The sequence below is a fragment of the Eurytemora carolleeae genome, unplaced genomic scaffold, assembly GCF_000591075.1.
Source record: "Eurytemora carolleeae unplaced genomic scaffold, Eaff_2.0 scaffold834, whole genome shotgun sequence".
NCBI classification, from domain to species: Eukaryota; Metazoa; Arthropoda; class Copepoda; order Calanoida; family Temoridae; genus Eurytemora; species Eurytemora carolleeae.
This window is the reverse complement of record NW_019396752.1, coordinates 67,235-89,708: the sequence shown is the minus strand read 5'-3', so window position 1 is coordinate 89,708 and position 22,474 is coordinate 67,235. Positions and strand designations below refer to the sequence as shown.

The 22,474-nt window shown below is 31.7% G+C and overlaps 2 protein-coding genes across 20 annotated transcripts; both read left to right on the top strand.

The window, feature by feature from the left end:
* The first annotated feature begins 2,281 nt into the window (after nt 1-2,281).
* LOC111708213 (putative phospholipase B-like 2) lies at nt 2,282-11,248 on the top strand. Of its 18 annotated transcripts, none has more exons than XM_023481525.1 (13): nt 2,563-2,661; nt 3,148-3,249; nt 3,333-3,414; nt 4,438-4,539; nt 5,031-5,163; nt 5,222-5,277; nt 5,779-5,853; nt 6,245-6,282; nt 8,043-8,140; nt 8,557-8,620; nt 8,695-8,790; nt 9,730-9,841; nt 11,138-11,248. In XM_023481525.1, the coding sequence occupies exons 1-11, from the start codon at nt 2,659-2,661 to the stop codon at nt 8,725-8,727; spliced, it is 786 nt and encodes a 261-aa protein (XP_023337293.1). In that variant the 5' UTR covers nt 2,563-2,658; the 3' UTR covers nt 8,728-8,790; nt 9,730-9,841; nt 11,138-11,248. The 18 variants fall into 18 exon arrangements, with proteins under 18 accessions (XP_023337289.1, XP_023337293.1, XP_023337291.1 ...); XM_023481523.1 differs by lacking the exon at nt 8,695-8,790 and adding an exon at nt 9,102-9,139 and having other exon boundaries at nt 8,557-8,642; XM_023481522.1 differs by lacking the exon at nt 8,695-8,790 and adding an exon at nt 9,005-9,139 and having other exon boundaries at nt 8,557-8,642.
* Nucleotides 11,249-11,878: 630 nt separating this feature from the next.
* Nucleotides 11,879-15,931, top strand: LOC111708212 (putative phospholipase B-like 1). Of its 2 annotated transcripts, none has more exons than XM_023481515.1 (5): nt 11,879-12,026; nt 12,339-12,419; nt 13,688-13,813; nt 14,165-14,250; nt 15,574-15,931. In XM_023481515.1, exons 1-5 carry the CDS (start codon nt 11,914-11,916, stop codon nt 15,750-15,752), a joined length of 585 nt encoding a protein of 194 aa, XP_023337283.1. In that variant the 5' UTR covers nt 11,879-11,913; the 3' UTR covers nt 15,753-15,931. The 2 variants fall into 2 exon arrangements, with proteins under 2 accessions (XP_023337283.1, XP_023337284.1); XM_023481516.1 differs by having other exon boundaries at nt 11,880-12,026; nt 13,688-13,789.
* Nucleotides 15,932-22,474: the final 6,543 nt, after the last annotated feature.

The window sequence follows — 22,474 nt, the reverse complement described above, 5'->3', positions numbered from 1 at the left end:
TGAATACAAGAAGAACATCCTTGTAGAATACTACATATATCCTTGTAGAATACTAGAGAGTATCCTTGTAGAATACTATAGATATACTTGTAGAATACTAGAGAGTTTCCTTGTAGAATACTAGAGGTACATCCTTGTATTGTTACTATAAAAATGTGGTATGAAATAAAAAAAACCTAAAGGCTTCAAACTGATGTGAGTAAATCAACAAAGTTGGCATTTTCTAACAACAAATATTTCTCCACGTTAGTGACTTATCATCAGCCCCACTTTCTGTTCGACCTTTAGCTATATACGAAAGAGCTAATACTTTGTCCTCTTTATAGGCGCCGGACTTTTTGCAATCAAAGCTTAGCTCCGGGTCCGTATGAGGACTGAAGGGGTTTCATCAATGGAACTATCCAATCAGAGAGTAACTCCTGGTTATGAGGAGTAATGAGGGGTCTTATAAATGGAACTATCTCTTTTCTGAGCTATTAAGCTCACACCGACCGGTTACAGTATAATACTATAGATATCCTTGAAAAATAATAGAGGGATATCCTTGTAGAATACTGTAGGGATATCCTATCTATCTATCCTATTTAAGAAACTCTGATGAATATTGTATCCCAAGAGTTGATAATGAATCTTTACGTCGATTTTCTTTCTTTGATTTGCCTAAATGTTGGAACAGTTTATTTCTAAATAATCCTGAAATTTCAAGTATTACTAAAAAACTTTCTTTTAAATCTACGATTAAAAATCATTTGCTGTCAAAGAGTGACAATTTTATTCGCAACAAACTATTTTGCTGGTCATGCTCTAGTTAATCGTCATTTTTTAACTGCATACACATAATATGACAATGGATTTTTAAGTCAAGCAATTTGCATTTTTTAAATCCTTCTTATAAAAATCAGGAAAAGGTATTGTTAATGGGTGGACCTGAAACTTTTGCTAATTTTTTTGCAGCGCAAAAAAATTAGGAATTAGGAATGGCGCCTCTGTTTCTGTTTTCTGCCTGCTGTCTCAAATCAAGAACCAAATTTATAACATGTTAATTGAGCAAATCTGACCCTGTTCCTCCGTCTTCTCCAAACCCAGTCCCACGACGTATCACATCAATTCAGTTCTAATTAATACCACGGTAAACTGCCAGGAGACCAACCTGAAAACAGCTCTGCTATGGCTGCTCTCCTTCCGTTGATAATGAATAGAAATTATATAAATATGCAATTTTTATGCACAACCTGTCATATTTTCAACGGAAAAATAAATTATTAGATTAGATTAGATTAAATCTATCTATATATCTATCTATCTATCTATCTATCTATCTATCTATCAAGGTCTTGGTCTACCCAATTCTTCCTTGGTTAAAGGTTGGCTGGCCATATAAAAAATGAAATATGAAAAGGTCAGTTTAAATAATAAGCTAAATAACCTGATGCATGCTAAAGAGAAAGAATCCGGAAAACGAGCATTTCCTACTTTTTAAAGTTCTTTTTGCAATTTTTCCTCTTTGTTATAGAGCCCGATTTCGTGATTTTTACACAATTTTATCATGAACAAGAATAGTTTTAAAGTTTAATATTTTTTAATAAATATTGCGAAGTGTCTCTTTAACTAAATTCCAGTTTAGAAAGGGAAATGTGTTTAGTTAGAAGGTTGATAACACAACGTGTGGTGTGAGACTGCGTATTTATATTATCGAATAAATTAACTTTTGTCCACCATTAAAACTACATTTTTTTAGATTTTTTACTTTTACATATAAGTTCTGTTCAACAGCTCCTTGCTTGATAAGTAACTTCTGGTCCTACTTATATAGTTTGTAAAGTGGAAAAAATATTTGGGAATACACACAATTTTGCCATACTTATCTGGCAGCATCAATGTACATATATTTGCAATGCATATTTTGCATTACATATTTTTGCAGTGCATGTTTTGCACCATATATTTTTGGAACGATTACATTTTTTACAGTGATTGAAATTACCTAATATACCAGTGGTAAATCGATGTTTAAGAATGTTTTAAACCTAAACCCTTTGGTGGTAAAATGTTTAAGGAAAAGTTTGAATAATTATTTAGATTTTCATGTACTGTGTACACTGTACAGTGTACACCAAAAGTTTTAAAATCTTTAGAATTCTTTTTATTTGTTAAAGTTCTTCATTTTTTAGAAAGTCTATAAACAACATGTTAAAACCTGTTTTTTTGCTGAGTCAATTTTACTATTGCATAATTATTGCACCCTAGACTGGTAGTATACCTACAGTATACTCAGTACAGGTTGCCTTGCAGGATACAGACTACAGTCTAATACAGAATACACAATACAGAATGATAGATTCAAAATACAGGATAAAGGATACAGATTACAGTGAGAATTAAAAGTAGATATACAGGTTTTATACCATCACTTTTTTTGTAGAATTTACTTGTTTATATACAAATTTTACGAAAGGAACCGACCAAAGAATAGAATACTTTAACTTGGAAGTAATACCTTTTTTGTTAATTTCTGTTGTACTAGAAAGCAGGAAGATTTAGAAAGCCTCAAGTTGATGATTTTTTTATTATTTATTATTTCAGAAAAATGATCAGTAAACTGATTCAGCATTAAAAGTTCTAACAAAGTTTTTATCTAATTCGTGAACAATAAATAAAATGGTGATCTTTTAAATTACATTGATTTAGAAGACAAACTAGATCTGATATGTTTTCAATAAAAACTCCTTTTATGAAAGAATTATTAAGAAGAAAAATGTTTTGAATTTATAACAATTTAACCAGATAAAGGAATGGAGTCTGTGCCAAAAACTCTGGTTTTCATCACTATATCTTTGGAACCAAATGTTGTAAACTTTAGATATTTCAAACTATGCATTCTGTTAGATCAAATAGTCTGAGTTTGAAATAGCAAAGGTTTACAACATCGTGTTTTAAAGATATTGGGGGTTTAAATATTTGAGTTTGTGGCAAAGACTCAATTCCTTTTCTGATATAATACTTGTATGTATTATCAAAACTAGAGGCGCTATCGAGCTCACAAAGACGTACCAGTAGTGTCGCATAAATTTGAACTTCTGTCTCGTTCTTTGAGAAACATGAAAAAAACAAGAATAAAACATAAATCGAATTGAAACATCTATTTAGGTCCGGTTCCGGATCATTTCTATTTTCCTCCTATTTCTCCCAGTTTCTCCACTGTACAGTGAGATTATCTCCGTGGTACAAGGAGAACAGGGAAACCTCCAGGTATAAGTCTTTTCCTAGTTCCCGATATGCCACCAGCTTCTCTTTTTCATTTTTTAAAATCTTATTATAAACCCTTTGATAAGGTTAGACCTGGAGTTGTAAGTGGATGGATTACTCAGGCAAACTTTACAAAGAAGTTTATTCAAACTGGTTGGAACTATTTAGGTATAACCTTTTATAACCCCGTCCTGCCCTGAGATACAATATGAAGATGTTTATTTTTAAATGACACGGGGTGGGGGGGGGNGGGTTGTCGCACTTCTCTTACTAAGATTGCGTCATTTAAGTTACTTGTAAAAACTTTGAAAGCAACGATGATTTAAAAGAGGTTAAGATATCCTGACAATTCAACATTTTTTTAAAATCCATAAACTTTAATAAGTGGAGATGAATATTAAAGTTGTAAAAGTCGATGTTATATGGCGCAAAATGGATTTATGATTATGAACTGTTGAAAATCGTATTACAATTACATTTTATGATATACTAGCTGAAGGGCCCGGCGTTGTCCGTGGAAAAAAATGCTGGCAAAAAAATATTGAAAAAAAAAATATTTCGATTTTATTAGCCTATATAACACCCCCCCCGGCCTTCCATGAGTGTCCACAAAAAGTTTCAGCCCATTCGGTCCAGCCGTTTGGCCGGCTATAGGCAACATATGTATATATACGAATGTCTCGTTTTATTATATAGATAATCGTTATATTTCCTTCAAACTGTGTAAATACAATACACAATTTATATTTTACAGCTAGTTTATTAAAATTAAAATCGCTGTTTTTTTGTTAATAATTTGCAATGATGCAAGATCAAGATAAATATCCACCATCCTCCTAATATACACAGTACTGCACAATGCACATAATGTGCAGGTCGATCTGCATTCTGCAACTTAAAGGGACTGTAAAAGTTGAGTGTCATGTCCGATTCACATTGGTAATTATTGTTCAGATTAAGGTTCCAAGGGTACTGTTGTGTATCGGGCATGCCATCTTGCAATTGAGGATCACTTAAATAAAGAGAACAGTCCCTTTGTCAAATCTTATGATATATTTTTCTACATTTTTTAATTCACAATTTCTTTAATATAGGCCCATGTTTTAAACGAATATGTTTCTGTTGGCTAGTTTCTATAGTTTTATAACTCTTTTTTTAAACAAATTTGATTGATAATACTTTTAATATTAGATTTTATCAGTAATGAACGTTATGAAGACGACCTGCAGGCGGTAGGAGCAGGACTAGCGGAGGGATATCTAACTAGTCAACTCATTCTACACTATTATAAAGGTAGGAGCAGGACTAGCGGAGGAATATCTAACTAGACAACTCATTCTACACTATTGTAAAGGTAGGAGCAGGACTAGCAGAGGAATATCTAACTAGTCAACTCATTCTACACTATTATAAAGGTAGGAGCAGGACTAGCGGAGGGATATCTAACTAGTCAACTCATTCTACACTATTATAAAGGTAGGAGCAGGACTAGCAGAGGGATATATTACTAGTCAACTAATTCTACACTATTATAAAGTATTTATCATCTTAAAGGAACTGTAGATCCAATTTAAAATTACTCTTTACTAATAGAGATCGATTCACAACGATTCCCAATACATCCCACTACTCTACATACAGAGGGGGCTACTTAAAAATAAGTTTACAGTTCCTTTAAGTCTCACAGTCTTTGAACCCTATCATATTAAAAGACAAACATATTTATGTAATTCTTTTAGATTTAAGAATATCGTTTCTATCTTTTAAACATATTATTTGTTCAGAGTTTATCGCTAAAGATTTGTGTATACCGGATCCAAAATTTTGTACCTGGGTCCTGGAAATCCTTCACACAAACAAAAAGTGGGCCCTGGAACAAGAGGTTTCAAATAAAACAGACTACTGGAAGATGGTCAGGTAAAAAGTGACAAAATTTGGTTGAAAACTAAAACGCTTTTCCAATAATTGTTTTCAGATTGTTTTACAAACAAATGGAAGGAATGAAGCAAGGGTTGAAAATGAAGAATCCAGGTTGGTTTCTTTTTTTTCTCTCCGTGCAATCCACTCCAGGCAAGTCAGGATTTACTCCAATAAAATTGTACCGGCCAGGCCCTATCCCTGTATTGTACCGTATCTGTTTTATTTTTGTCGTGCTGGGATTCTTTTTTTAAACGATATAGCAAGATGTATCCTTGTAAAATTGATATTTTTTCTAAAATCATTTTCCTACTCTCTGTATGTTTTGATGGCGAAATTTGTCGGTTGGAATCAATTTCGAACTTGATTTAGATTCCTGGTTAGATATCTTTGATAAAGGAATTTTTTAATATCTTTGCAACCTAATGTCTTTAAACCTTTAATATTTTAAACTTAGATTATTTAATCTAACAGAATTCATAGGTTGAAATGTCAGAGGTTTGCACCCTCGGGTTGCCGAGATATAGGGATTAAAAATCAGAGTTTGTTGCAAAGACTCAATTTTATTTTTATAATGAACTCTAATACGCACGAAATTGTTAAATTTTTCTTTAGATAAGACTGGTTTGGAACTGGTTGAGATGAAATATGAAGATATTGTTCTTCTGATCAACTTTTTACCAAACTTAGGGATTCAATCTTCATCATCTGTACATTAAAAGTAATATTTGCATGGAACTAAATATTTGTTATTAAATATTTCATCAAAAGAATTCAGTGTTTGCCACAAACTCAACCTTTCTATAAATCCCTTCAGCTGTTTAATTTAATAGTTTAAAATATAGAATCGAAATGATTGTATAGAATTTCTTTAAATTTGTTAAAAATCTTTTTTTAACAAATTCTTTAGGATAAAAATATATCTATAGATAATCTAGATTCTCATGAAAAAGATATTAAAAAGACTTTGATTATTTTTGATGTTATAAAAAGTAAATTGTTTAATGATTGTTAAAAAGCATAAAAATGTCCCGAATACATAAACTATCTATTGATGAGATGAAGAAAATTATAAAATCAGGAGATTTTTTACAAAAATACAAATCCGAGAAAAGAAAGGTAAATATTTTATTTTATTTTTCTCACGAAACCTTTGTGGGATGAATAATCTCGAAACCTCTAATCTAGGAAAGTCAAGGATTGGAAGTGTTGTACTAAAGGATCGAAAATTGAGTCTTTGCCACAAACTTAAAAGTTCTAATCCCTATATTTTTTCAAACTGATAGTGTAAACCGTTGATTTTTCAAACTATTTATTTTGAAAGTTTAAATTATCTAAGGTCTCCGACATTGGACTGCAAAAATAAAGGATTTTTGTACGGGCCCAGACCTATCCCTGTGCTTTGAGTGTACTGTACTGGGATTTAAATTTTTGTCGATTTCATATACGACATTTCAAAAGTGATTTTCACCGCATCCAACGAGCTTATTCTTTGACTCCAGGTATCCTTTCCGTCCTGCTCAGCTCTAGGATATTTCATGGTTCCAGGTATTCTTTCCGTCCTGCTCAGCTCTATTCAAGGTGTTATATTTCTTGGTTCCAGGTATCCTTTCCGTCCTGCTCAGCTCTAGTATATTTCATGGTTCCAGGTATCCTTTTCGTCCTGCTGAGCTCTAATCCAGGTTTTATATTTCTTGGTTCCAGGTATCCCTTCCGTCCTGCTCAGCTCTAATCCAGGTTTTATATTTCTTGGTTCGAGGTATCCTTTTCGTCCTGCTGAGCTCTAATCAAGGTTTTATATTTCTTAATTCCAGGTATCCTTTCTGTCCTGCTCAGCTCTAATCCAGATTTTATACTTCTTGGTTCCAGGTATCCTTTCCGTCCTGCTCAGCTCTAATCCAGGTTTTATATTTCTTGGTTCCAGGTATCCTTTCCGTCCTGCTCAGCTCTAATCCGGTTCCAGGTATCCTTTCCGTCCTGCTCCGCTCTAATCAAGGTTTTATATTTCTTGGTTCCAGGTATCCTTTCCGTCCTGCGCAGCTATAATCCGGTTCCAGGTATCCTTTCCGTCCTGCTCAGTTCTGATCAAGGTTTTATATTTCTTGGTTCTAGGTATCCTTTCTGTCCTGCTCAGCTCATGGTCCAGGTTCCATATTTCTTGGTTCCAGGTATCCTTTCCGTCCTGCTCAGCTCTAATCCAGGTTTTATATTTCTTGGTTCCAGGTATCCTTTCCGTCATGCTCAGCTTTAATCCAGGTTTATCCTTCATGGTTTCAGGTATCCTTTTCGTCCTGCTCAGCTCTAATCAAGTTTTTATATTCTTGGTTCCAGGTATCCTCTCCGTCCTGATCAGCTTTAATCCAGATTTTATTCTTCATGGTTCCAGGTATCCTTTTCGTCCTGCTCAGCTCTAATCCAGGTTTTATATTTCTTGGTTCCAGGTATCCTTTCCGTCCTGCTCAGCTCTAATCAAGTTTTTATATTCTTGGTTCCAGGTATCCTCTCCGTCCTTCTCAACTCTAATTAAGGTTTAATATTTCTTGGTTCCAGGTATCCTTTTCGTCCTGCTCAGCTCTAATCAAGGTTTTACATTTCATGGTTCCAGGTAACCTTTCCTCCCAGCTCAACTCTAATCAAAGTTTTACATTTCATGGTTCCAGTATCCTTTCTTCCCAGCTCAGCTCTGATCAAGGTTTTACAATTCGTGGTTCCAGGTATCCTTTCCTCCCAGCCCAGCTCTGATCAAGGTTTTACATTTCTTAGTTCCAGATATCCTTTCCGTCCTGTTTAGCTCTAATCAAGGTTTTATAAATCTTGGTTCCAGGTATCCTTTCCGTCATACTCAGCTCTAATCTAGGTTTTATATTTATTGGTTCCAGGTATCCTTTCCGTCCTGCTCAGCTCTAATCAAGGTATACGAAGATAATATCATCATCAGTCACAGTACTTGGCATGAATACAGATCTTTGCATTACAGGTAAGTAAATATTTTTAGAAACTATTTTTTCCCTTTTTCTGTTTTTTTGTTTTTATTTGATTTTTTTATGTCATTTGCTTTCTTTTTTAGTTTTAACAAATGCCATTGGTCTAACTATGTAGATATATGATTGGCTTGTCTATTTTAATAAATTTTTTTTTTGCTACCAATACACGCCAGAACGGCTAAACTGATCAGGCCTAAATTTTTGTGGTAACTCAATTGGCCACAAGAAAGGTTTTCAGAATACAAAAATTTGCCTCAAAATTATTTTAATTTTTCTATATATCCCCCGAAATTATCTATTTTGTATTAATATTATTTCAAAATGAATGAAAGGTTTGGAGACAGATCATCAAGGAAAATCTAAGATTAGACCAAACAGATTTACTCCCTTTAAATTTAGGTTGATTTAGGTTGTTGAAGCGGTATATCCTAAACTTTCATGATACAGAGGGTCAGCTTATACCTGGATACAAAATATCCATGTCCAGTTATGCAGGTATATCCTAAACTGTCATGATACAGAGGGTTAGCTTATACCTGGATACAAAATATCCATGTCCAGTTATGCAGGTATATCCTAAACTATCATGATACAGAGGGTTAGCTTATACCTGGATACAAAATATCCATGTCCAGTTATGCAGTTATATCCGAGAGACAGAAATAATTATGTGAAATCCTAAAATTACAGTTTCTGCTTTGAGGGGTATTTTGCTTGTGTTTTTTATTGCTTTTATAGTTTGATTTTGTTTTTGTTCGTGCTTAAACAGTCAGTTTCATTTATGCGTGATTTTTTTTTATAATTTGCCAATATCTTAATTTTGAAAGTAAAAAAGTTCTACATTTCTCGTTCTCCAGGTACAATATATAGTCTGGATGATTTTTATATTCTCTCTCCTCTGGAATAGTTTCTCTTGAAACTACTTTGTTCGTTTTTAACCAGACTCTCTTCCAGGATCTGAATCCACTAGGACGGGTTTTGGAACCAATTAGGTCAGTAGAGGTTGAGGTTTATGTGGCCCTCTATAAAAAAAAGCCGTACATACATTAGTACCCTTGAAACCTTAAAGTTGAGTTTTATTATATCTGGCAGACAACTGATTGTACACGTAATGTCAAGCCACGCACATTTTGTGGATTGACATGTCCAATTCACAATCATATAAACCTTCAAACCTTTGCTCGAGCAAGGGTGAGGTATCATTATTTTTAAAGAAGAAAATTGAGTACAGGGAGACTTTAGGCAGCATAGTTAATCTTCGATATGACATAGGTTTATAAAGGGTTCAGTACTGATGTACTTCGGACACGACACTCTATGGATGAAGCATGAAAATTACGAGTTTTATCTGTCTACCAAATCTAGTTAACTTAGGAGATGGAATCAGGAATAAAAAGAAAAAACAGTGTATTAATCTATAGTGGTCACAATATTAATCTATAGTGGTCACAATATTAACTATAGTGGTCACAATATTAATCTATAGTGGTCACAATATTAATCTATAGTGGTCACAATATCAAAATAAATCTAAAACTTTCAAAGGATGTTAAAATTTTTATTTTCAGTTTACTTATTGCAGGGTAATGGTTTCCAACCGTCTGGCCACATCATCTTCATCATGGGCGAATATATTTGAGAAGTTTAACTGCGGAACATATAATAATCAATGGATGATTCTAGATTATAACAAGGTAACAGATATTATAGATTATAATAAGGTAACATATTCAATAGATTATAATAGGGTAACAGATTAAATAGATTATGATAAGGTAACAGATTCAATAGATTATAACAAGGTAACAGATTCATTAGATTATAATAAGGTACAATATTCAATAGATTATAATAAGGTAACAGATTCGATAGATTATAATAAGGTAACAGATTCAATAGATTATTATAAGGTAACAGATTCAATAGATTATTATAAGGTAACAGATTCAATAGATTATAATAAGGTAACAGATTCGATAGATTATAATAAGGTAACAGATTCAATAGATTATGATAAGGTAACAGATTCAATAGATTATAATAAGGTAACAGATTCAATAAATTATAATAAGGTAACAGGTTTAATAGATTATAATAAGGCAACAGATCCAATAGATTATAATAAGGTAATAGATTCAATAGATTATAATAAGGTAAAAGATTCGAAAGATTATAATAAGGTAACAGATTCAATAGATTATAAAAGAGTAGCAGATTTAATAAATTATGATAAGGTAACAGATTTAATAGATTATAATAAGGTAACAGATTCAATAGATTATGATAAGGTAACAGATCCAATAGATTATGATAAGGTAACAGATTCAATAGATTATAATAAGGTAACAGATTCAATAGATTATAATAGGGTAACAGATTCAATAAATTATAATAAGGTAACAGGTTTAATATATTATAATAAGGCAACAGATTCAATAGATTATAATATGGTGTCAGATTCTATAGATTTTAATAAGGCAACAGATTCAATAGATTTTTAATAAGGTAACAGATTCAATAGATCATAATAAGGTAACAGATTCAATAGATTTTTAATAAGGTAACAGATTCAATAGATTATAATAAGGTAACAGATTCAATAGATTATAATAAGGCAACAGATCAATAGATTATAATAGGATAACAGATTCAATAGATTATAATAAGGTAACATGTTCAATAGGTTATAATAATTATAATTCCTATGAAGTCATCTGCGTTACTTTTCTAAGTGTTTCAAGATTAATGATGAGCGAACATGAACATGAACATGAACATGAACATGAATATGAACATGAACATGAACATGAAAATGAACATGAACATGGATATCAAGTTTCTAGAAGGGGATACCTAAATTCCCAATATTTTAGCGAAGTCCCCTTGCACGCCACCGGAGAAGGGTTAGTACGCCACTGAATGTACAGAAAACTAAGAAATAATTATTTGAATTAAAAAGGTTTGATTGTAAACTTGAAAGTTCTTTTCAGATTGGTTCTGACTCTGGTTTACTGCATGTACTTGAACAGCTGCCTGGTCAGATCATGCAGAAAGATTTGACCAGTATTCTTACTCAACAAGGTAATTATAATCATAATTTATTAGTTCAAAATTAGTTTTTATTTAAGAATTTATTATTATCATTTCAAGTTTTTTTTATAAAAGATTAAGACAAAATTGTAAAATATTATTTTGATAGAAATGCATGATTTCACAGTATATCCAATATTTTTTCCATATGTACCATGCACTGCGCCCTGAAAGAGGGTCAGCTTATACCTGGANGACAAGACAAGACAAGACAAGACAAGACAAGACAAGACAAGACAAGACAAGACAAGACAAGACAAGACAAGACAAGACAAGACAAGACAAGACAAGACAAGACAAGACAAGACAAGACAAGACAAGACAAGACAAGACAAGACAAGACAAGACAAGACAAGACAAGACAAGACAAGACAAGACAAGACAAGACAAGACAAGACAAGACAAGACAAGACAAGACAAGACAAGACAAGACAAGACAAGACAAGACAAGACAAGACAAGACAAGACAAGACAAGACAAGACAAGACAAGACAAGACAAGACAAAACAAGACAAGACAAGACAACCCAGGACAAGACAAGACAAGACAAGACAAGACAAGACAAGACAACACAACACAACACAGGACAAGATAAGAGAAGACAAGACAAGACATGACAAAGACATTACAAGACAGAAAAGACAGGACAAGACAACATCCCATCTATTATTAGGAAATGTCTGAGAGGTTTGGTGATTGGTTCTCCTATAATAATACTCCACGAGCTAGAATATTCCGGTCAAACCAGCAGACGGTCCAGGACAAGGAGACTATGTACAATTTAATGAGGTATCCGTTAAAATAAAAGTATAAAACAATTACATTTCCAAAATTACTCATCATAAGATGGAATTGAGTCGTTACCACAATTACAATTTTTTCAATCCCTTAATCTTTGAAACCCGATGGTGTAAACCTTTAAATTTTCAAACTTAGATAATTTGATCTACCATAATTTATGTTTGAAATATCAATTCATTTCTTTTGCAATTTACATTAATTTTCATCTTTTGTATTTTTATTCCTTCCTTATAAGAAAATGTTCATCATTTTTTTATTGAACAATTTTTTTTTATTTTGATTGATTTAAACTTATTGCAGATCTAACAACTACGGCATATCCAATGAAGGCCAAGTCCAAGGCTGCAATGGTTCAATTCCTGCTGCAGCGATAGCAGCTAGGTACTTTAGAAATTAAAAACAAATTTAGGAAGAACAAATTCCGGAAAGGACAAATTCAGGAGAAAAAATCCGTAGACAATTACTGGAATATACTAATTGCGGAAAGGTAGTTTCCGAAATATTCTTGAACCAATACGCTCAGCCTTCTAGCAGCGCTCGGCCCTATGCTCAGAAGTCATAACGTAACCTTGCCCTAGATAATTAGACTGACGTTTAAAAAATTTCCGGAATTATCCCTCCATGAGTTTGCATTTCCGAAACTTGTCATCTCGCCTTCGGAAACTCCTTCTGTACAGGTTTCAGTAACTACTTTTTACAGGGTACTGATTTATTGATTTATTTTTATAGATTGCTATGACAAGTTGAATCAATATTTACGACTTGGTCGACTTAAAGTATTGCAAAGTTTTGACTTTTTTCCCCTTACTGACTTAACTTTGCATTTTTTGCAGTGTTTATATTCATTTTAACCCTATTCCTGCTGGGGGGGGGGGGGTCAATTTGACCCCCCCTGTAGTTTTTTTTACATAACTCAAAAAGTATTGATCTGAGGCTGTTGAAATTTTCTGACTTTATTTACATACCCAAAGCCCTCCCTTTAGGCCTAAAACCGGGCTTTAATACTAACTGCCTGAGTCCTCAGGCACACTGCCTGAATGACTTCTTTTGCCTGTAACAAACTAAATCTTTGTTTTGACCCACTTTCACTTGTCTGATTTTGATAAAATTTAGCTTTTTGGAAAGCCTATGACATAAGGAAACGGATTGCACAAGTTTTGCGAAAAAAAAATTTCAAATTTTTTGCAAACAACCTGCCAGGGGAAATTTGCACATTTTTAGTTTTTCTTGATTAAAAATCAGGTTATTTAATATTTTGCAAAATATTTTGCATATTTGAAATGGCATGGTCAAGGGCTTTTTAAAAATGTATAATTTGTCATTTTTTGGACAAATTTTTTTTTGCAAACATTTTTACTATAAAACTGGATTTTGCGATAAAAAATTCAATTTTCGCAAATTTGCAAATTTTTTTGCAGATTCTAAAAGTAAAGCACAAGAGCTTTCTAATGATGTATCATTTGTCATATTTGGACATAAAACATAAATTGACCCCCCCAGCGTATCCTGGTTTTCAAGTACCCCAGCAGGGATAGGGTTAAAGCTAAGGAATTGTTTTAAGTTTTAGTTTTAAAGGCGTAATTGGCAAAATGATCTACGATTTTTGCGAGAGATCTATCAACCTTTGGATCTCTGTTTTCAATATCTAGGACGGATCTCCAAGATGAAAATGTAGAATGTACATGGAGACAGTTTGATTATATGGAAGGAAGGAAAAACTACGGAGCTCTGGATGTGAAAATTGTCGACAGGAAGGATAATCATGGAAAGTCCAGGTTTAATCAGTGGGATTGATTTTATGTTAATATTTCCAGTTAAACTTTATATCCCTATGCAGAGGCCAGATTAATATCCCGGTTCATAATTTAACATTTACTTTTGTTAAAAACATTATTTACCTTTATTTTTTTTTAAACAATTACGTTCTTTTTTATCAATAAATGCTAAACCCCAAAATGTAAATATACTGAGTTCTCAAACTCAAATTTGCTAATCCCTATATCTTTGCAACCAAATGTCGTAGAAATTTTAAAGGTTTACACAATCAGATTGCAAAGATATAAGGATTATAAATTTGAGTTTGTGACAAAGACTGAATTACTTTCTGAATGCATGAAATCATATAGTTCTGATATACACCATGGAAGCATATTGGCTGAAAACGGACCTACTCATTCTGGTGGAATAGAACCTTTCTCATGGTCAGATGCAGGTTCGTAGGATTGATCAAACCTTGCAGATATCACGTCAAACTATAGTAAATTTCAGATATCACGTCAAATTATAGTAAATTGCAGATATCACGTCAAACTGTAGTAAATTGCAGATATCACGTCAAACTATAGTAAATTGAAGATATCACGTCAAACTATAGTAAATTGAAGATATCACGTCAAACTATTGTAAATTGCCGATATCACGTCAAACTATAGTAAATTGCAGATATCACTTCAAACTATAGTAAATTGCAGATATCACGTCAAACTATAGTAAATTGACGATATCACGTCAAACTATAGTAAATTGCAGATATCACGTCAAACTGTAGTAAATTGCAGATATCACGTCAAACTATAGTAAATTGCCGATATCACGTCAAACTGTAGTAAATTGCAGATATCACGTCAAACTATAGTAAATTGCAGATATCACTTCAAACTATAGTAAATTGCCGATATCACGTCAAACTATAGGAAATTGCAGATATCACGTCAAACTGTAGTAAATTGCAGATATCACTCCAAACTATAGTAAATTGCAGATATCACTTCAAACTATAGTAAATTGCAGATATCACGTCAAATTATAGTAAATTGCCGATATCACGTCAAACTATAGTAAATTGCCGATATCACATCAAACTATAGTAAATTGCAGATATCACGTCAAACTATAGTAAATTGCAGATATCACGTCAAACTATAGTAAATTGCAGATATCACTTCAAACTATAGTAAATTGCAGATATCACGTCAAACTATAGTAAATTGCAGATATCACTTCAAACTATAGTAAATTGCAGATATCACGTCAAATTATAGTAAATTGCCGATTTCACGTCAAATTATAGGAAATTAAACGAAAAGTTGAAATTTTATTTGTTTTAAATCCTGACTACTTTTATTGAATAGCTATTGAGAAGAACAAAAATGTTTTGGAATTTCAATAATATGTTTTTGGATAAATTTCCTTTTCATAATATAAAAACTAGTTGAGCTTTAAGGTCACAAAGCTATCCAGTAATGTCGCTTGAGTGTGACCTTCTTCTTCTGTCTAGTTGACAGTGACACAGTGATATTGATACAACTGTATTTTCTTAAAATAATCTTAAAGGGATTGAGTTTTTGCCACAAACTAAAATCTTCTGATTCCAATATCTTTGTAATCTTATGGTGCAAACCTTTGATATTTCAAACTTAGACTATTTAATCTATAAGTATTAATAGTTTGAAATATCTAAGGTCTACGATATTGGGTTACAAAGATATAGTGATCAGAAAATCAGAGTTTGTGGCAAAAACTCAACTCCTTTTAGATATTCCTGACTATTCTCCTGTAAGAACATACAACTTCTCTGCTGTGCATGTGACCTGGAGAGATACTGATGAAACTCTTCCAATCCAACCCAGATCTGGTTCAGAACCCGGAGCAACCTCGTATCAATTCATTCTGCTTTCCATCCTTCTAGTCAGTCTCAGATATTGGGCTCTATAAATATATATATACAGATTTTCATTCAAGGTTCCATGAATTTTGTATTTTTTTAAAGTGATGATTATTGTAAAGGAACATTATCTATAACTTATTCTTTAGTATGTTAACTATACAATACAATGACTATATATTGAAAGCTGTATAAATTCTAATCTATAATAAAGCTCTTCGCTCATGTATATAATTGTATATATTTCAGTTTTTAACTTCACATTTTTTTATTAAAAAAGAATTATACTAAACATAATGTTTCACGTCTATCATTACGATCCTCAGTAGTTACAATTCTTGAACAATTAAAATTCCAAGATTTTTTCATCACATCACATCATAATTGTATATATGTAGCTGTACCTGGCCAAACGGCTGGACCAAATTGGCTGGCATTTTTTGAGGAAACTCATGGGTACCTTGTTTTTCCTTCAAAATTCGATTTATTTTTTTATATCACAGGCAACGCCGGGCACTTCAGCTAGAAAAGCATATTTTTAGTATTTTTTTTATCTAAACACCATGCAATATTATGGAAGTATGATTTTAAAAATGAGATTTCTCTGATTTTTGGACCCCATCCTTCAATCTGAACTTCCAAATCCATTTTTCAAAATTCTGGGCCGAGAGGAATTGAAGGCTGCACAATATATAGTGTTTCATTAACATCAGGATATTCGAGTTTATTTTGTTAACACCTTCGTTCATATCAGACCAGAGCCGAGAAGGCCGTTCCTGTCATAGATGAGTTAAGACGACCAACTAAAACGAATAAATCAATCCTCTACTAGCTGTATCTATATATTTTTATATATATTTGTCTGTCTGTCTTAATGTTTGTATGTCAGATCATAACTCATTGGCCCCCTTGACCGATTTGCCTCAAATTTTGATTGGGAAACTCGACAACAAACGGAATGTTCTCAGCTTGGTTTTAAAATTTGATGTGAAGTTGGTTGAATTTGAAAGTTGAATGTGTAAATGCCAGGCAAAGCTGGGTTCCCAAGCTAGTAGTTTATAAACAAAAATGTAATGTTAGATGGGGTAATGCGTTCTCAAATACCTTCAATGTACAAAATGGAGTCAGACAAGGAGCAGTTTCTTCCCCTGTGCTATTCTGTATTTACATTGACAAAATTATCAAGTTATTACGATGTTCAACTATTGGATGCCAAACCCAGGGTGTCTATATGGGCATCTGGGTATATGCAGATGATATTATCCTGCTTTCTACTAACACAAAATTCTATTGATTTATGAATTGAAAATTGCCACGTACTTATCCCTGATCATTGAATAAACAAGTTGAATTGATTAATTTTCTGAAGTGGAATAAAAACTATCTGTAAATAACGACAAAACCTTCTCCAAAACTTCAAAAGAATGTTACAGCACTAAAATGGAGAATTATAGTTTATCATTCAGTACATTATGTTAAGCCTAAAACAAGAGTTTTAAAGAAGTGTATTTGTTTAATGTAATGATATTGATATTTTGTAAAATTATTACAATTTTGGCCTCATGATCATAAATTAAGCCATATAAAATCTTCTACTGGTATGCATAAAAAAATAGCTAAGTAAAAAATGAGCTATTGAAAGTACTGTATATGAAGAGGAATTTAAATTTAAAATTCACTGAAGCCTTTCTTTTTCAATTTCAAACTCTCATAACAATTACAATTTAATAGTTTATATATTATTATAAGTAAATAAAGGTAGCCAGGAAAGAAGAATATTGGAAAACATGATTAAAACATTAAATATTTGGTAAAAAAATATACTTTTAAAAAAATATTTTAAGATTTCTCAAATATTGTTATTTCACTAAGAAAATTTCATGTTAGATCTTATTGTTCAAGAATATAAAAGTATGAAACTTAAAGAAGATCCTGAGAAATTTTCAGAAAATTCATCAAATCAGAATTCATCTGTATCAACTGTATCCAATTTATAAGATTAAAAGATAAGAAATTGTTTAAAACACGTTATTCATTTCTATAAAACAAACATTTGTTTCTGTAACTCGCCAACATTCCCTTTAAGTTTTGTTTTAAAGAGCATGTCGAATTATTCGGTTGAGTGAAGAGAAGAATAAAAACAGAAAATATTTCTGGCAAAAACTTGTGAAAGACTGTAGATAAGTTCAGGTTTAATTAAGAAATCAGGTTTTCTGTGATATGCGAGCAATCTGTCATTTCTTACAAAACTTGGTGAAAAACTTACTTAACAGCCTTTTATCTGTTATCTAGTAACCAGTTATGTCATTGTCATTCGGCAACAGTCAAAAGTAAATCTAATTTATTTTACTAAGATTCTATCGATACTTCTTCTTTTCAATGTTACTTTACCTGTGAGCATTTTTTTGATAGTATAAAGAACAAGAACACGAAAAGGATTTCACAGATTTTTTTTTGGAGACTTAATTTTTTTAAAATATTTGTGAAATGCAAAAACGTTTTTATTATTTATACACAATTTTAGACAGTTAAAATAAAAAATTATTAAAATAAATAATTTAAATGCGTATTTTTTTAACTCTGAAATGTCGTCTTCCTTTAACATTATAAAAAAAAAGAATATTTATTCGAGGTAACGATGCTCTTTCCAATCAAAATACATTGATAAACATCAACGATTGTTTTGAAATTCCCTTTAATTGTTTTGAAATGGTTAAAACTATTGGTGGCTCCAGCCATAAACCACATAGATTAATTCATTTGTTTCAACGTTTAAATCCAAAAAAACAACCCGATAGATTTGATATATTTACATAAAATATTTTTTGTGGCTTAAAAAGAACTGTATACAGATTAACTGTTAAATAAGGTGAAGAAAAAAGTCCTGAAAGGTTTTGTGTGCATATTTGTTAAATCTATGCTAAAGAGACTCTTTATGCACCTAGATAACGATAGATAAAATAGATACTAATCTGACAGTCCAATTAAAGATGTCATATTATGGATCGCAAAATGTGTGTCACTACAAACTAGACAGAAAGAGAAGGTATAATTCATGTAGGATTACTGAGACGAGAAAAAAATAATCCTGTTACATATTAGAAATTATTTTGTTTTCCTTAAAATCTCTTCAATATAAGTTTTGAATTTAGGGTTTGCAGCGAAAAGAAGAATCGTCTCTCGAAATTTTGCATTTTTCGCGAACATTTTCACATTTTTTCGCATTCCTTTGCTTGCGAAAAATGCGATTTCGCTTCAATATGTTTCGCGGAAAAATGCGAAATTTTGCATTTCGCGAAAAATATGTTCGCAAAATTTCGCATTTTTTCGCTTCATTCAATTTCCCGAAAAAATGCGAAATTTCGCATTTTTTGCGAAACGTTTCGTTCGCTGCAAACCCTAGCTATGATATACTATACTATATACTATATTATGATATACATATAAAATTTTAATTTTTTACGTGAAATTTACTTTGGTTTGACGTGATGTTTGCATTTGTACATTTTTATCTATTGGAAAACGAACGTATAAAAACTACATGTTACTTATAAAGAAATAGAAATAGTTTCAAAAATACAATATGTGATAAGAAATAATGAGGCAAAGCTAGATATGACTTTGATTTCTTAGAATTGTTTTTACAAAGCCCCCGCGTGGAGGTTCATCACAAAGTAACTGAGTTCTTGTCACAAACTCTGATATTCTTATTCCTATATTTTTGCAACCCGATGAGGTAGTTATTCGAAAAAATCTTGCTTGAATTAAGAAAGGTTTACAGGTTTGAAAAATTTGATTTTGTGGCAAAAACTTAACTCCTTTTCACAGATTTTTGTTTAGAGTTAAGTTAATTTGTAATTTCAATACAAATAGTTATCACTGTCCTTTGACAGTGTGTACATTGTACATGAAAATATGAATATTGGTTTTGAAATACATTTTATGGAGTCTTATAAAAGATCCTGAAGAAATAATGTATATTATTGAAGATAGATTCAATCTGTATTCTACATATTTATATATATATATATATGTATATGTATCTGAATATTGAAATATATGACAGAATAAATATATAATGATATATCTGGGTTGGTTTATATACAGTTAAACACGATAAATTACGTAGATCACACACAGCGCAGTCACGAACCCCTAGCCTTTACCATACCCTGGATATACAGTTTAAACCATGGCAATAATAAATAACTAGTGCTTCAAGCTTTTGTATCGTTAATCCCTTCAGATAACACTAATCCGTAAATTTTTTAGTTCTACAAAATAAGTTAATTTTTTCTGGATATCTCCAAAGTACAAAGTCAGTGTTTTTTTTACAGAATTCGTACTTAATCAAATCAATGAAAAGTTTTCATACTGGAAATCTAGTTTAGGCCCTGCTGATTAAGGTTAAAGAAAAGAACTGACCTCAGAATAGTAAAAATTATTATATAAAATTTAGTCTGTCAGTGTCAACTGGGAATTTAGGCCCTGCAGATTAAGGTTAAAGAACTGACCTCAGAATAGTATAAATTATTACATAAAATTTAGTCTGTCAGTGTCAACTGGGAATTTATGGGAAAATGTTATGAAATTTTAAAAACCTTATAATACTACTTTAATAGTCTTTTTAATCACGCTTTGGGGTAGATGAAAACTCCAGGAGCTACAGTGATAACCAAAAAACAGTGGAATAGCAATAGTGTATTGATGTTGTTACAAAGCAAATAGTTTTACTAGGCACTTATTATATCACTAATTTGGTGAAATGGGTTTGACACTGCACAATTGCTGAGTTTCATGCTCATTGCTTCTTTTACTTTTTAAAGTTGTTAACTTGATTCTTAAAGTCGTCTTCCTATTTCAGAGTATTCTGGTTTTCACTAAGCAAAGTATAAATGCATATTTAAACGCTGATAGTAAAAGAAAGAATGTATCAAAAATAAGAGAGAAATAGTTTAACATATATGAATGAAGCTGTGAAAAGAGAAAATAATTTATATAAGGAATAAAACCTTATAAAAAATTATATTTTGGGGAGGAAAATTTAGCTTTAAAAATTGTTTGGGAAGGCAAGTGTATTTCTGAAAAGAGATTAATAAATCAAAATTGAAGAATTTAGCTATAGAAATACTAGGACAATTCTTTGTTAAAAAAGCATAAATGTAATTACATCTATATATTTCAATGAAAAACGTACTTTGTGAAAGAACTAGAATTATGATTAGTTTGTAAATATGAGAAAGACGAATAATTTAACGAGAAAATGTAGTTTCGTAAGTTTTTATATAAAAAACAACGATAAGCCAAAAAAGTATAATATACAAAATATATAAGTTTAATACATTTTTTCGTTTGATTGTTCTTAAGTTGCGAAGATTAAAGAACCATGAGATCAAAACGAAAATCAACCCTAAGTTTAGTTACTGTTTGTGCTGTACCCAATTACAAGGTTAGCGAACACTCCCTTTAAATAATAACTAATTCTGTGAGAAATGACAAATAATTCAATGGGAAAAAGGAAAAAACTATTATTTATCTATTTTTTTACTTTATCTTCAGATCAATCATTGAATGGTGGAAATCACTGGGATTATGCCACGAAACTTTAAATGGTCTGGGGGAGAGGTGAAGGGGAGGTGTATAGAGGGGGAGGGGCGTACAGAAGCCTTTAGGTTGCAAGATTTAAATAAATATCAAATAGATCGTTATTAATTTTATTCTGACACTGTGGGTTACCACAGAAACCTGTTCACTGCTTTAAATACACATTAAGCTTGCCTTAAATACTGCTTGAATAGAGGTTTAGTAGTACTTTAACTGTCTAATTAGAACTCTTAAGTAGGAGAGGAAGGGTAGGGTAGTAAAGGAGTACAATAAACATTGTATAATGAACTCCATCTTAAATTTTGTAGTCATCATAGCTCTGTATTTCTCATCCCTTATTTTTTCCTTCCATAACTATTTTGCAGTCTTCCTTCGTTTAAACTTTGTTAAGTTTTTCTCTTGTTCTTTAATTCTTTCTCTTTTCTCATTTTATAGACTTTTTCCTTTTAGTTTTCGCTTTCTTATTGTCCTCTCTTATATCAACTCGCTTTTTCTCAATTTTCAGATTTTTTCTCTTCTTTCCTTTTTTTAAGACTTCTGATTTTCAATTTCAATTCCTTTCCTCATATTTTTTTATAAACTCATCATTGATGGTTAAAGCCTGTGGTTGAAGGACTCGTAAACTCTAGCTTTCTCCTTGTCTATGGTTCTATATATACGCTGTATAGTTCCTGCTTTCTATATTTCTACAGTTTACTCTTTCTACCATAAATACCTAGTGCCGTAAACATTGATAAACCTGTGTAGTAATATACATTAATAACTATAAAACATTGAAAAGTTTTATTTATATTTATAAATTTAGAATTTTATAGTTTGCAACTAATTCTTTTTAAAATATGTTTGCTCTGATGACCTTGATTTAGAATATATTAGTTTTAATAATTAAAAATAACTAAGTTCTTGCGAAATTTCGTGTTTTAAAAGAAAAACTAAAAGACAATAATTCCGGAATTTTCTGGTTATCACTGTATTCATTAGCTTTTAGCATAATGATTCGTACAGAGATTTGGTGATTTTAAGATTTAACGAGTATAGTGGTTTTTGGAATATTATATTTAAATACACAGGGACCAAATGTATTGAATACCGAGAAGTAGTTGAACTACGTAGACTAAGATAGTCCACTTCTTCTTAATTTGAACCGGTGCACCAGTAGTAGCTATTC

What these genes read in the sequence shown, in the direction of transcription:
- LOC111708213 (XM_023481519.1), top strand. An exon ending in GAGAACAGGGAAACCTCCAG is followed by an intron (nt 3,250 to 3,332) that starts GTATAAGTCTTT and finishes CCCTTTGATAAG; the next exon opens with GTTAGACCTGGAGTTGTAAG. An exon ending in CATTCTACACTATTATAAAG is followed by an intron (nt 4,723 to 5,030) that starts GTAGGAGCAGGA and finishes TTATTTGTTCAG; the next exon opens with AGTTTATCGCTAAAGATTTG.
- LOC111708212 (XM_023481515.1), top strand. Translation starts at nt 11,914, where the DNA reads ATGTCTGAGAGGTTTGGTGATTGGTTCTCCTATAATAATACTCCACGA. An exon ending in ACTATGTACAATTTAATGAG is followed by an intron (nt 12,027 to 12,338) that starts GTATCCGTTAAA and finishes AACTTATTGCAG; the next exon opens with ATCTAACAACTACGGCATAT. An exon ending in GATAATCATGGAAAGTCCAG is followed by an intron (nt 13,814 to 14,164) that starts GTTTAATCAGTG and finishes GAAATCATATAG; the next exon opens with TTCTGATATACACCATGGAA.